General features: G+C 48.7%; 1 protein-coding gene across 2 annotated transcripts in view; it reads left to right on the forward strand.

Annotated features, from left to right (window-relative positions):
* Nucleotides 1-2,193: 2,193 nt before the first annotated feature.
* The window catches only part of LOC125135420 (feline leukemia virus subgroup C receptor-related protein 2), a 54,429-nt gene continuing 40,925 nt past the window's right edge, over nucleotides 2,194-15,697 (forward strand). Inside the window, exon 1 of one of the 2 annotated variants that reach the window (XM_047795564.1) lies at nucleotides 2,194-3,308. In XM_047795564.1, coding sequence (XP_047651520.1) covers nucleotides 2,586-3,308 — 723 coding nt within the window. In that variant the 5' untranslated portion in view covers nucleotides 2,194-2,585. The remainder of the gene's footprint in view (nucleotides 3,309-15,697) is intronic. The other variant, XM_047795563.1, reaches the window with a different exon arrangement.

Below are 15,697 nucleotides of genomic sequence, written 5' to 3' on the forward strand. Positions count from 1 at the left end.
CTTTTTGTTTGTTTTGTTTTTTAGGGCTGCACCTGCGATATATGGAAGTTCCCAGGCTAAGGGTCAAATTGGAGCTACAGCTGCTGGCCTAGACCACAGCCACAGCGATGCCGGAAAGATGATGCCAGAATCCAGGTTCTTGTTCACGGCAGTTGAAGAATGAACTCCAAGAACACACAGGCAGCAGGCAAGCAAAGTCTTTATTAAAGGAAAGCAAATAGCTCCCAGGGTTTCTGGGAGGGGGGAGAAGAGCCCCCTTTCTCTATTGTCCTATAGGGGTTTTTATTCCTTAAAGTTGGGGGGGTACCAACGTGGGGTCCAGAGGGATGTGGTCTTCTCCCATTGGCCTTGCTCAGTTACCTATATCAGTCCTTGTCCAATAGGGTCCTAGGGGTGGAAATGTCCCATTAAGCCTCATAGTTTCTTTGCCCTATTCTTCCTGTAAACTGAGTCACAGGGGATTAGAGATTAATGTCCATCTGGGTGTACGTACACTCCCTATAGTAAATAAGGCCTGTGAGGATGTTACTCCCTGGAGCCCTTAAGCCACAAATGTTAATCAATGCAAGCCCATGCTCCTACACTGACTACCTGAGTTAATATTCTGCCTCAACAGCAACACAGGATCTGAGCGGAGTCTATGACAGCTCACGGCAAAGCCGGATCCTTAATCCACCGAGCAAGGCCAGGGACCGAACCCGCATCCTCATGGATACTAGTCGAATTCTGCTGTGCCACAACAGGAACTCCCAGAACTTTCAATTCTTCATTTTTGGTCACAGGGTGGAAAAAAAAAGACAGGAAAGCTGTGGCACCCAGTGGCTCTTTAATGTGCAAACAAAGGAATCACCTGAAGGCCTTTTAAAATGCAGCCTCCAATTCCATAGGTTCAGGGAGGGCCTGGGCTTCTGCCTCTGTAACAAGCCCCCAGAGGATGCTTGCCCTGCAGTCCCCAGACTGTGCTTGACTAGCTAGACTGTAACTTGAAAAAACAGACTTGCCTGAGAATTATGCCTCTTTAGGTCAGCTGCGACCTTAAGTAAAAACTTATCTCACCTCTATGAGAGTCAGTTTTCCCATCTAAAAAGTTTGGGCAGGCAAAAGCACTTACATTACCGAATTCTTGTGAGGTAATACAGTAAACATGTTTAGCACAATACAAATATTCACTTTTTAATTGTTAGGATGTCTGACATCCCTGGAATGCTTACTATCTGCCAGGAATTTTCCAAGTGCTTTCAAGTCTTAACTCATTCAAGCCTGAAAACAACACTGTGAGGTCGGTACTATTATTTCATCCTCCCATTTTATAGATTTTCCAAGAAACTGAGGCACAGGGAGGTGGAGTATCTTATTTTACAGAACACACCTAGGAGTAGCTAATCGCCTGTTTGAACCCACAGAGGATCTGGGCTCTGATCCCTCCCCAGGGCTGAAATAAAAAGAGGGCAATCCTGACCTGCAGCCCCTGATAAGAGATTACTCTCCGCAGTGGGCTGTGGACCAGCAGGTGGCAGCCTAGGGCTACGTGGGTGCAGAGACCACAACCTAAGCCCGGAACCCGTGCTGTGCCAGGCATTTCACCGCGCCACTGCCATGGTCTTCAAGGTCTCCGGCCTCCCCAGCCCTCTACCCACAGGTCTTCGCCCAGGAGGTCGCCCAGGGATCCTCCAGAAATGAAGAGCCCTGCGGAACAGGTTCAAATCTGAGTTCCCCAATATAAGACCCGGTCCGCAGGGAAAGCAAGCAGCAAAGCGAGTTTTCCGCAACTTGCCTTTACCCGGGAGCGCAACTAGCCCGGGAAGTCCACACATCTCTCTTTATACCCAAAGTCTAGCAAGGGCTGGTGAGCCCAGCCAAGTCGGAAAAAGTTGGGAATCCCTCTTGGATCCCATAGAGCAGATTGAGGGCTCTGGGCATCCGTGTGCGCAGGGAGGAGACTCTATATTTGCAGGATTACCTCGGAAGGGCGATGGGCATTTTCTTGCGGAGCGGCCTGGGAGGGGACAAATGAATTTGAGGGACAGTGCACGGGTGGGGGTTAACCGGGCGGTTTCCATGGTGCCCGGGGCGTGGGGGAGGAATGCACCCGCAAGCGGTGGCGAAACAACTATACCGCCCGGCCAGCTGCCGCAGAAGGCGGGAGGCTTTGCGGGTGGGGTGGGGGGTGGGTAGGGGGGTGGGGGAAGCCCGGCGGGACGGGGGCGGGGCGGTCACGTGCGCCGGAGGGGGCGAGGCCCCGAGCCGGCCCGGGAGCGAACCGAGTCCGGCGAAGAGGCTGCGCCTGAAGAACTGTTTCCTGGACGGAGAGCTTGAACCTCCGCAGGACGCCTGGGGAGGACTCAAGACACCGGCGGCCAGGACCGCACTCGGGGACAGACGACGCCGAGGAAACGTGGGAGCAGAGCTTGGGGGTGAGCGAAGGCGCCCCTCTCACGGCTTTTACACAGGCTCGGAACTCCGTTTATTCTGGGGCGGGCTGGGGCAAGTGCCACGTCAGCTCTAGGTGACCAGACGAGGCCACTGTCTCTTAAGTTGTCTAGAGTCCTCAGCACTTGTCTAGGACGCCAGGAGAGGCTGTGGTCATGGTGAATGAAGATCCTAGCCACGAAGGGCTCGATGGCGCGCCATCGCAGACTTCTGCACTCCAGGAGAACCCCAACCTCGCTGTCCAACCCAGCGTCTCCGCCCACCCCAGCTTCTCAGCCCACGCTAGCACCTCCGCGCATCCCAGCGTCTCGATCCACCCCAGTGTCTCTGTGTACCCCAGTAGTTCAGCCCACCCCAGTACCTTGGCTCAACCCAGTGGCTTGGTCCAACCCAGTAGCTCGGGCCAACCCAGTAGCTCCGGCCCTGAGGACCTTAGCGTGATCAAGGTGAGCAAGCGCCGGTGGGCAGTGGTCCTGCTGTTTAGCTGCTACTCCATGTGCAACGCTTTCCAGTGGATCCAGTATGGCTCCATCAACAACATCTTCATGAACTTCTACGGGGTCAGTGCCTTTGCCATCGACTGGCTGTCCATGTGCTACATGCTGACCTACATCCCTCTGCTGCTGCCTGTGGCCTGGCTCCTGGAGAAATTTGGGCTGCGCACCATCGCCCTCACCGGCTCTGCTCTCAACTGCCTGGGGGCCTGGGTGAAGCTGGGCAGCCTCAAGCCCCATCTCTTCCCGGTCACCATGCTGGGCCAGGTCATCTGTTCTGTAGCCCAGGTCTTCATCCTGGGCATGCCCTCCCGCATCGCCTCCGTGTGGTTTGGGGCTAACGAGGTGTCCACGGCCTGCTCCATCGCTGTCTTTGGCAACCAGGTGGGCAGGGGGCTTTGTGGTTGACGAGGGGGGGGGGGCGTCCCTGTGGGACTGGCCGTGTTGGTGGTAGCGAACTGCCCGCCTGAGTGGAGACTGTGGTTTTCAGATGTCAGTGGTGTTTGTGACCCTGGGCGACTGTGGCTGGGTGTGACAGTGTGAGTGAGTGATTGTGACTGGGTGACTGTGTCAGAGTGGTGAGGAAGCAAAAGGAGGGGCCTTTTCTGTCACCCGCATGTTCTCCTTCCCCAGCAGCCAGCGTGCTTTGGGAACACACACTGGTTTGTGGTCTCCTTCCTCAACCTCCTTCACCAGCCCGGACCTGTGCCTTCAGGAGAGCTCTTCTTTCAGGGAGCAGCCCTGGGGTGTCAGACTATTCTGTGTCATCAGAAGTTGGCAGGTGGCTTTCGCCAGGTTTCCTGAAGCATAGGCTCTCCTGCGTTGCATGGAAAGGCAGAGCGGGCCCTGGTGGACCTTTGACGCCCCTCTCACCTTTTATACACACCTGAAGCCAGGATGGTGGGGGCACTGCTTTGTGCCAACTCCTTCCCTGGGGGTTAGAGCCAAGTGCAGCAGAGTGGAGTTGAATTCTTGCTCTGAATTTCCAAGGCCTAGAATGTTTGGAAGGGCCTGGAAAGCTCCTTTCTTAACTATTTGTCTTTTTTATGGAGGGAGAATCTCAGATTCTTTGCATCTCCACGTGGATATGACTCAGAAAGGTGGCCATGTTGTAGATGTGGGTGCCTTCTCCAAATGTTTGAAGCAGCTATTTATGGCATGTTTCTTTATCTGGATCACTGCCTGGGGTCTCACTCCTTTCCAAGTATGTGCAGTTGTGGCTCCACGTTTGACAAGTGACCAGTGACCCTTTTGTCTTGGAGGCCTGTTTTCCCTTATGCATTCATTACATTTAGAAAATGTAAGCTTTCATTAGAAAGTTCTTATCTGGCTCAGAAATTTCCAAACTTTCTCCGAGGCAAATTTCCATTCTGTTCATCTTCACCATCAGGAAAGTAACCCGAGCTAAAGTTTTTCGGGCCAGTTAGGTTTTTCCTGCCCCTTGGGTCATAGTGTAAGCAATCAATGAAAGCATTAGACAGGCCTTCTTCAGCACAGACAGGCAACAGAAAATCCTTTAACCAGTGTTCTTTAACCTGTGGGTTTGAATGTTCAGAAGATTCAAGGTCTGGGGATGAAACAAGTTGGAGAGTGTGTGTGTGTGTGTGTGTGTGTGTGCGTGTGTGCGTGCGCGCGAACTTTTTAGGGCCACACCTGAAGGTTCCACCGGCTAGGGCCTTAGAGCTACAGCTGCTGGCCTACTCCACAGCCATAGCAATGCCAGATCCGAGCCACATCTGCGACCTACACCACAGCTCGTGGCGATGCCGGATCCTTAACCCACTGAGCAAGGCCAGGGATGGAACCCGCAACCTCATGGTCCTTAGATTTGTTTCTGCTTCTCCACAACAGGAACTCCAAGTTGGATCTCTTTGTTCAGGACAGTTAGGCATTGTGGGTGACATTTATCCCCATCCCCATTCTCAAAGGTGATGTGATTGTGGGTTTGAGCATCTCCATTTCGGCTCTCCAGCGGATTTGACCTTACTGGATTTTTCCTTTGTAGGAGAGTAAAGCTGGGGAAAGGGTCCTGCTGGGCAGGACCTTTCAAGCTCCCAGAGGGTTAAATCTCCCTATTTGCAACCCCAGCAGGATTCAGACGAGGTCACTGCAATCTCCCCATTATGTGGGGAGAGCAGGAGAGATAACTGAGCCTTCAGGTGCCCTGGTGAGATCAGAGAAGCCGGTCTGTTGTTCTCGCTGTTCACCATGGAGCAAGAACTTACTGGTTTTCGGACCGCTGCACACACACCCTTCAGGGGACTTAAAGCCAAATACATCTGTAAAATTTAGTCGGAATAGTTCCTCATTCCCCACCCCCAGGTCCCTTTAAGGTCAGAAAATGCTAAGAATTTTACATTTGAAAACACCCCAACAGCATATATTTGTATCACTGAGCCATCAGTTTAATGTGTTCTTTTAGGCTTAACCCACTGTGCTGCTAAGTTTAAAAAGATAAAAAACTGAATTGTTTATGCTTCCTCACATAGTGAGAACTATGTTTGGTTCTCGGCATGTGTTTTAACCTTTCTGAGTAAAGCATGGCTGAATGGAGGAAAAATATTAACAGAATACCTTGAGCTTTGCTGCTTAGGTCAAAGAAGGCTCCACAGAGCTGTCTAAACAGATTGCAAGTGTCCTAACAGAGAATAACTCTTGGTGGCTGCAAACTTCGCACTGATCCGCAATTACCCCGGTGCCCTGGTAACTCTGGCCTTGATATTCTCCACCGGGCACCTGCAGCTGCTTGCCTGAGCCCACCATTCACTCCTTCACTCAGCAAGCATGTACCATCACTTGCCTCTGCCAGACCAGACTCTGTGCTAGGGCCGCAAAGAGAATGCCTGCTTTCCCCGGGTTCTCCTGCCAGGCTCTACAGTTGTACCAGGCACCAACATTCAGGTTACTAGAAGCACACACACAAGAAACAACTAGATGAGAGTGTAGGGAATTCGTTTTCAGTTCTCCACGGGGTTTTAAGTATCATCTTCACGTAATTGCCATGAGAGGATTTGAAAGGGAAGAGAACTAGTATCTATCAAACAACTATTAGGTGCAAGGCTTTTTCATCCATTATTGACATTTTTTTTTAACTCTTTGAGTTGGGCGGGTTGTCCCTGGTGTTGAGGGACTTGAGACTCGGATAAATGGAGCAACCCTTTTATTTTTTATTTTTTTAATTTTTTATTTTATTTTATTTTATTTTTTATTTTTTTTATTTTTGCTTTTTAGGGCTGCACCCACGGCATATGGAGGTTCCCCGGCTAGGGGTCAAATCGGAGCTACAGCTGCACCACAGCCACAGCAACACAGGATCCAAGCTGTGTCTGTGACTTACACCACAGCTCGTAGCAACACTGGATCCTTAACCCAGTGAGTGAGGCCAGGGATTGAATCTGCAACCTCATGGTTCCTAGTTGAATTCCTTCTGCACCATGATGGAAAGTCCCCTAAATGGAACAACCTTATCCAGGGTCCTACAGGTTCTGAACTGACAAAAAGGAAGCTTGAGGCGAACTCCAAGTCCAAAGCCCATGTCAGTGCTGTTATTGAGTCTTCATGGGGATAAAGTATATGTATATTTTTAAAGGAGGGTGGGGTGTGCAGGATTCTGAGTCTCAAGTTTGGGTCCTGTGTCTTGAGAGTTGTGGGTTATTGGTGGTAATAAAGCGGCCAGCAGCTTCTCCAGAATTTGAGAGCTAGACTTCTGTTTGCCCTCTGTTTTGCGGTTCCCGGCATTAGCATTGCCTCCCCACCTGCTGGTTACTGAAGGGCTGGTTCTGCCTCCCTGAGCCCCATAGAGACAGCCTCAGGAGGGTGGGGCTCCAGGCTCTGGGTGAAAGAGACCAGTGGCTCCTGAGCTGGGACAAGAGAGGCCAGGGAGCCTTGGGCTGCAGCTGGCACACTTCCCTGTGACCATCGCACAGGTGGTAGCAGCCTGGCAGTGTTCAGCAACACTGGTCCCATTGTCTCCAGGGAAAATGATCTGTGTGGGGTTTTGAGTGATGTGAACACATTGTTACTGAGCAAGGCTGGGAAGAGAGCTGTGTGAGAGTCTGGGGACAGCTTGATGGCACAGGATAAGGAAGATGGGGAAGCTGGAAGAGATCATCAAAGCAGCCCCAGCCCCAGTGAGGAGCCTCCAGCACTGAGAGCAGAAGGGGCTTCCTCCAGGACCCTTGGGCAGGTCATAGCACAGTGCCACCCAGAAAAAGACTCGAGAGAATCAGTTTGCTTTCCTAGGTAAAGAAAATACAGTAACCTTACAGAATCAGTTCTGCAGCAGCCACAGCTGGGCTGTGGAAAATAGTGCTCTCTGATAGAAATATAATGCACACCCCAAAGGCAAGCCACATACATGACTGAACTGTCTAGTAGCCAGATGAAAAACAGGTAAAAATGTAATTTTTTTTCTTTGGTGAAAATGTAAATTTTCTATGAAAGCAAAACAAGTGAAATTAGCTGGAGAACTGTATTTTATTTAACTCAATATATCCAAGATGGTATTACAATATGTAATCAAGGTTGTTCCTGTTGTGCCACAGGGAGTTCCTGTTGTGGTATAGTGGAAACGAATCTGACTAGTATCCATGAGGATGCGGGTTCAGTCCCTGGCCTTGCTCAGTGGGATAAAGATCTAGCGTTGCCATGAGCTGTAGTGTAGGTCACAGACACAGCTTGGATCTGGCATTGCTGTGGCTGTGGTGTTGGTTGGCAGCTATAGCTCTGATTCAACCCCTAGCCTGGGAACTTCCATATGCTGAAGGTGCAGCCCTAAAAAAAAAAAAAAAAAAATTCTCAAGGTAATAAAACTCCTAACAAGCTGTTTTGCATTCTTTTTGCATGGTGGGTCTTCAGAGGTTGGCATGAATTTTACACTTATAGACTAGCAATATTTCCCAGCATGTCTGGAATACTGGTGCTCTTTGTAGGAGAGGAAGAAGTTTTTTGGACTGTATTGAAGTCTCTGGCTGAAAATTAAATTGATAGAGTTAAAGAAACAGGAGATAATCCTTTGTAATTATTCAATGTAAGTATTAGGTAATAGGGGAGCACTCATAGGGAAATGGAGTAACAGACGTGTGCGCATTTCTGCCAGGGCTGATGGAGAGTGGCAGTGGTGGAGGAATATGGAGGTTAAGGAGTGAGGTCACTGAAGAAACCAGGGGGTACTGAGCAAGGCCAGTTTCCAGGACTCTTCTTGGCAGCACCCCTTTGTCTTGGGAGATAAGGATGCTCCCTTCCTCTGGGTACCCAGAGAGCACCTGCCACCGGAGGGTTTGAAGGCTTATTTCAGGGAGAAGGGTGAAGAGGGGGTGGAGGTCAGAGTGACTTTCCTGCCTCTTCAACTCTCTCTGACTCCTTCAGCTTAAAATATTCACTATGCCAAGGGCTCAGGTTTGGGGATAGCATGTCCTGAACACCATTGTATGTGAAGCATGTTGAAATCAGATTCTAGTGATAAAGATGGGCTCTAGGAAAGTGAGTCCAGTCTTGAGGAGGTTGTGTTTGCTGGACTGGCCGTTTGTCTGTCACCCAGAGGCTGGGTCTTCCTGGGGCTGACTCAGGAGTCAAGGTCATGAAGAGGGTGGAGAGTCTCCTCTCGTTCAGCCTCATGGGCGCTTGGGAGTATTAAAGTCCCGGCTTATTGTTCTGGCTGCTCCAATGTCAGAGACCTTTCAAGGTCTGAGGGAAGTCTGGGGAGGTGGTAGGTGAGCTCTTGTGTACTTCCTCTGGCTGTCATTGTCACGGCTCATGAAGCAGCTGCCCACAAGGCTGACCACTTGCTGGCCTTCCCTTCTGACTGAAACAGAGGACCAGGCAGGGGCTGAAGAGCAGAGCCAGGCTAGTGGAGACTGACCTCTCAGATGCTCATGGGGGCAGCCAGGTTGTAGAAATGTGACAAAGGAAAAGTGATGTTGGAGTGTGGAGAGGTCACGGCATCATGAGAGTGCATGTCCCAGCCAGAGATGGCAGCTGCTTCCACCTCTGCCACGTGCTCACATACCCAGCATGACCCAGTGTTGTCAGATGCTATCATTTGGTTTTTTTCTTTAAAGAGAAACCAGAAATCCAGATTTTTATGTGAAATCTGGTTTTTTTTAATTGTGGTAAAATAGATAGCATACTTATAATTTTAAACCGTTCATAAGTATACAATTCAGGGAGTTCCCATCGTGGCGCAGTGGTTAACGAATCCGACTAGGAACCATGAGGTTGCGGGTTCGGTCCCTGCCCTTGCTCAGTGGGTTAACGATCCGGCGTTGCCGTGAGCTTTGGTGTAGGTTGCAGACGCGGCTCGGGTCCCACGTTGCTGTGGCTCTGGCGTAGGCTGGTGGCTACAGCTCCAATTCGACCCCTAGCCTGGGAACCTCCATATGCCGAGGGAGCGGCCCAAGAAATAGCAAAAAAAAAAAAAAAAGTATACAATTCAATACCATGAAGTAGAGTCGCAGGCTTGTGTGAACATTACCAGTATATGTACCCCAAACTTTTTTATCATCCCCAACAACTGTGTACCCATTAAAAAATAACCCCTCCCTTCCTTCTCTCTCCAGCCTCTATAACTAACCTCTATCCTACTTTCGGTCTCTATGAATTTGACTATTCTGGGTACCTCATATAACCAGAATCATACAATATTTGTCTTTGTGTATCTAGCTTAGGAAATCCTTTTAAAAAGCTGGTAAGATTCCAACGTTCACTATTATTATTATTATCTTCCATGTTTTGAAATCGTGGGTCAGATGCAACCTGTAGTTTGAGACGTCTGGGAAAGGTAACGTGAAACTGAATTCCTGTCCTGCCTTCTCCTTCTTTGCAAAGCCCTCACTGAAAATGTGGGCACATGGATGAGGTCAGAGGCTGGCGACACTGGGGAGGGAACTAGACCAGTGCTCCCCCAAAGGATGACCATTTGCCTTACCTGTGGGGCCAGAATAAAATACAGATGCCTAGGCCCCTTTGTGGACTCCCTAATCAGACTCTCTGGGGGGGGAGGGAGGGCGGGCTCCTGTGTTTTCACCTGGCTTCATCAGGTGAGGCTCCTGATCAGACTTGAAATCACTAGGAGAGAGGAGCGGTGTGTCGTGGGAAAACGCCCTTCTGCTTGGAGCCAGGCTTCTGTCAGGACTGGTATGTTTTGCGCTGCTCTGTGATGGGTCTGATGTCCAGGGGGATGTAGCTGGGAGCTCAACCACTCTCTGCACTGAGGGGAGATGAGAATTATGAGAGGTGAATCATAATCTGATTCACTTAAGGTTCTGAAAATATACTCAAAGCCCTGGGGGAGGGTGGGCCCTGAAGGCCTATGAGGTGGAACCAGAGCAGAAGTTCCCTATCCTCCTGTTTCTTTGACTTTCATCTCAGTGCACTGGAGGAGGCTGTGCCTGGCCTGACTTCTGTCGTGGCCACCTTGCCTTGGCAGGCATTCTTGAGGGCCTGACAACGGCATGGAATCAGAACTAAGTCTTCTATTTAGCAGCCAGGACCACACCTCTCTTGCCTTTCCTATCCGGCCTGGTCCTTGTTCCCTCCCAGCCTTGTCCTCTGCTCTGACCAATCTGGCTCCTTATTTTTCTCCTTGAAGATACACTGCTTAGAGATTAAGCCTAAAGCGCAGGAGAGTGACATCACTAGATGGTGGACCAGGAAGCTCTGGGCCCTCGCTCTCCCACAGTAACATTAAGTAAACCAGAAACTGCTAAAATAACTTTTTTAATGGGAGTTTTGGAAATCAAAGACCTACAGCAACCAAGCAAATGCCCAACCCAGAAAAAGTCACATTCGAAATGGAAGACGATTTCATGGCTGTTTTACTCACCTTAGCTCTCCCCTCTCACCACTGCTGTGCCTCCTAATATTGAGTTGCTTTCTGCAAACCTGACCCAGCAGAGCAGACCAAATTTGCAACATTTTAAGCCAGTTGTGTTTCTGTACACTAACAATGAACAATCCAAAAAGGAAATTAAAGGAACGATTCTGTTTACAGTAGCATTGAAAAAAAAAAATATTCAGCAATCAGCTTAAGGGAGGAGGTGAAAGATTTGTACACTGAAGACTATAAAATGTTACCAAAAGAAATTAAAGTCATATCAAAATGAAAAAACATCCTATGTTCATGGATTGGAAGACTTACTTTTGTTAAATTGTCAATATTACCCAAAGAAGTCTATAAATCCAGTGTAATCACTACCAAAATCCCGATGATGTTTTTCATGGATGAATAAAAATGCATCCTAAAATTCGTATGGAAATTAAAGGGACACTGACCAGCCAAAACAATCTTGGGGAAGAATAACAAAGTCAGAGGTCTGACACTTCTTGATACCAAAACTAATAACGCTGCAGGAATCATGACAGTGCTGTATCGGCATAAAGATAAACATGTAAGGCTAGAGGAATAGAGTCCAGATAAACCTCCCATGTATGGTCAACTTCAACAAGGGTGTCAAGACCATTCAAGAGCAAAAGGACAGCTTTTTAAATAGGCTTTATTTTTGATAGCACTTTTAGTTTCACAGCGAAATTAAGAGGAGGTACAGGCTTTTCTTATCTACTCCCTGGACTACCTTCTGGTGTAGCCTCCCCTGTTGTCAGCATCCCCCACCAGAGTGGTACATTTGTTGTAGTCGATGAAACTATGTTGACATATAATTATCACTTGTCTTTTCAACAAATCATATTGGAAAACTGTAAGACTCTTACCAGAAAACATAAGGGGAACGTTGCATGGTATTGATTTTGGCAATGATGGCAGTGGTTTCTTGGATATGATACTAAAAGCATAGGCAACAACAACAACAAAAAAATGGACCATATCAAAATTAAAAACTTTTGTTCACTAGAGAACACTATCAGTAGAGTGAAAAGGCAGTCCATGGAGTGGGAGAAAATATTTGCAAATTATATATCTGATAGGGGGTTAATATCTAGATTATGTAAAGAACTCTTCAGCTGAACAACCACAAAAACACAACCTGATTTGAAAAGGAGCAAATGACTTGAGTAGACATTTCTCTCCCCCAAAAAAAGATACACATGTGGTCAATAAACACAAGAAAGGAAGCTCAGCATTGGGGAAATGCAAATCAAAACCACAATGAGATACTCATTCATACCCATTAAGATGGTTATCAATTAAAAAAAAAAAGAAAGAAAAAAAAAGAAAAAGTAAGAAGTGCCTGCAAGAATGTGGAGAAAATGGGACCCTTGTGCCTTGCTGATGGGAGTGTAAAACCATGCGGTCACATGGAAGATGGTATATCACTTCCTCAAAAAATTAAAAATAGAATTACTGTATGATTTAGTAATCTGCTTCTCAGTAGATACCCTAAAGAATTGAAAGCAGGAACTTGAACAGATATGTGTACACTCATGTGTGAAGCAGTATTCTTCACAAAAGCTAAAGGGTGGGAGCAAGCCAGATGTTCATCTATGGCTGAATTGATAAATTGTGGTATATGTGTAGGATGGAATAGTATCCGTTCTAAAACGAAAGGAAATTCTGACACATGCTGCACCTGGATGAGCCTTGAAGACATTATGCTCAGGGAAAGAAGGTTGTCACAAAAGGACACACTCCACTGCTGTGAGATACCGAGGTGTCTTTTTATCTGACACAGAACAGTTCTCCAATTCTCTCACACCAACTGGGTGTCTTACAATTCAGTTCAATTCTGACAGCAACTCCTTGGAGTTGGTGCAGACTCCAGTTAAGGACTCAGTCCCACTAGTCTGCCTCCGCTGAAGATGCCCTTTGCAAGTCCCAGGGGCCGCCCATACTTCTGACTGACAGCTCTAAATTGGGGTGGGGGAGTGCCCACAAGCCCTGCTCAGGTTCTATAATTGGCTGGAATGGCTCAGGGAACCCTGGTAAACACTTTACCTGCTGTTTTTGCTGGTTTATTTTAAAGGCTAACGTCAGGAACAGCCAGATGGAGATGCAAGAGCCTCTGTGGGGCCGCCCCCCTCCCAGGACTTTGATGTCATGTGCTCACCAGCCTGAGGGTTCACCAGATTTCCTTGCTCATGAGTTTTTCTAGACCTCAATTTCCAGCTCCCTTCCTCTTTTCAGAAGTGGGGCTGAAAGTTCCCAAACTCTAATCGCTTGGTCTTCTGGAGACCAGCTCCATCCCGAGGCTCTACAGGGGCCCCTCTCTCAGTCACCCTTTAGCATAAACTCAGGTGGGGTGGAATTGGGTTCCTTATAACAAAGGACATTCCTGTCACTCAGGAATTTCCCAGGGTTTAGAGCTCTGTGCCAGGAACCAGGGCCAAAGACCAAATATATTTTTGTTATACCTCAGCTACCTGGAGTCATCGAATTCATAGAGACAGAATGCAGAATGGTGGTTGCCAGAGGCTGGGGGAGGATGGGGTGGGGAGTAAGTGTTTAAGGGGTACAGCTTCAGTTTGGGAAGATGGAAAAAGTTCTGGAGATGAATGGTGTTATGGTTGCACAATAATGTAAATGTATTTAATGACACTGAACTGTGCAGTTAAATAAGATTAAAACGGTAAATGTTATGCTCTCTATATATTTTACCATGACCAAAAAAAAAAAAAAAAAAGCAACACTGCTTGTGAGGTGTTCCTTCTGGCTAGGCACCTGGGTACCTGCTCCTCCTCTGCCATCATCTCCTCAGTTTCTGTGCTGGGGAAGGATGTTCTTTGCCCTTGTGGGTGCTTGCTGAGTTTGCGTGGATACAGGCCCTTGTGTTTTGGCGATTTGGGTTTCCTCTTCTTCCTTAACTTTAACTGTCCACTTTCCCTCTTCCTCCAGCTCCTCTTCCCACTAAATGGGAAACTTGTCGAAGGACTGGAGCCTGGACTAATACATGTCTTCCGCCTTTCAGGGCTCTGGGCATAACAGCTGCTTACAAATGGATGGAGAAATGAATAAACACGTGTTCCTTTCCTGAAAGGAGTTGAGGTGATCACTCAGCTGAGAGCTCGGGCGGTTGGAGGAAGGGCCTCGCATGCCCTGATTGGCTTCCTGACCTGATGCAGTCTTACCCCTTGGGTGGAAAGAGCTGTTCAGTCCTTACTGGGTGCCTTGAATTCTGCTAGACCCAGGGTGGGCGAGGACACATCTTTAGCTCCTCTGTGTACCCTTGAAATAAGACCCTTGACTTCTCTAACTTTTGGCTTCTTACTTTAAGATGGAGATAATATTGGCTACTGCAGAAGGTAGAGGAGAGGAGTAAATGAGACAGGAAGGGGAGGGCAGTTAGGGACAGTTTATCAGATAGGAAGTGCTAAGTGAAGAACAGGGCTGTCACTGCTGTCATCGATAAAGGTAATTGGGAGTTCCCGTTGTGGCTCAGCAGGTTGAGAACCTGACATAGTGTCTGTGAGGATGTGGGTTTGATTCCTGGCCTTACTCACTCTGTGGATTAGGCATCTCGTGCTGCGGTGTAGGTCTGCCCATCAGACCTTAGTCTTATAAACCTGACTCTACTGAAGGAAGGGGGGCGCCCCGGCTTATCAGGTGGCCACAGCTGTTTTCCACTGCCTGATTCTTGATCTTTGTCCAGCAATACTGTTAACAGGATGTCCTTCCCTTGCCTTCACCTCCCTCAACCCCCGACATCAAACAGCCCCCTGTGGATTGGCTGGATCCTCATCAGGGATGATAAGGCACCACAGAGTTAAGGTGGAAGCTGATGTTTCCTCTTCTTTCTTCTCTGTGCCCTGACTGCTGTCTCGTGCCCTCCCAAACTTAACCCCAGGGAGCGTCTCCCCTCTCTTGGTTCTGCAGGATGAAGGGCTCCAGAAGGGAGGGGGACAGAAGCTGGAGCAAGGTTGGGGGTTGTTGTGCTTCCTTTTTTCTTTTCTCCTCTTCTCTGGACATTCCTGATTGCTGCCCCAGATTGGCTATGTTGGTGTGGCTGGGTCTCCCGTGCTGGCTCTGGAGGCAGCCATCTATGCACAGGGGCATTCGCCATGTCCATCTACTCCGAAATGTAGAAGTGAGTGGCCATGAGTCATGGCGTTAAAGCAGAGGTCCATCGCCATGGGCTGTCAGTCTGGGATGGTGCTGCCCCTTGAGCAATTCTCGCCTCCACTGACCTTTTTCTTGGGCCTCATGTTTGGTATGGATGTGTCTCTGGAGCTTCTCAGGGCACTCACTCAGGGGCACTGAGCAGCTAGGCAGGAGCACGCACCCGTGCCACCACCTGTCCCTGCCTAGGCTGCCTATGGAGCCCAGCTGCTGCTGGAATTAGCTCTTGATTCCTTTCCTTGAGGCAGTGGAGGTCAGTTTGGGGTTTTTTTTTTTGTTTTTTTGTTTTTGTTTTTGTTTTTTGCTTTTTAGGGTTGCGCCTGCAGCATATGGAGGTTCCCAGGCTAGGGGTCAAAGCAGAGCTGCAGCTGCTGGTCTACACCACAGCCACAGCAACGCCAGATCCAAGCCTCGTCTGGGACCTACACCACAGCTCATGGCAATGCCCGATCCTTAACCCACTGAATGGATTCAACCTGCATCCTCATAGATATTAGTCGGGTTCATCACCGCTGAGCCACAACGGAAACTCCAGGGTCAGTTGCTTTCAAGTGTGGTCCTTGAAGCTCCAGCATTAGAACCACCTGAGTTTGTTTACAATGCAGATTCCTGGGTACATGGGAGTGGGTGGAGTGGGGGGGGCACTCAGGAATCTGCAGTTTTGATTCTCTGCCTGAACTTGTTTGAGAACTCCTGCTGTGGGAGCCAAGAAACCCCAGCCTGGTTCTGCCAGCACCTGTGTTTTGGGACTTCAAACTGGACACCTGCT

The sequence above is a fragment of the Phacochoerus africanus genome, chromosome 9 (assembly GCF_016906955.1).
Source record: "Phacochoerus africanus isolate WHEZ1 chromosome 9, ROS_Pafr_v1, whole genome shotgun sequence".
Classification (NCBI taxonomy): Eukaryota; Metazoa; Chordata; class Mammalia; order Artiodactyla; family Suidae; genus Phacochoerus; species Phacochoerus africanus.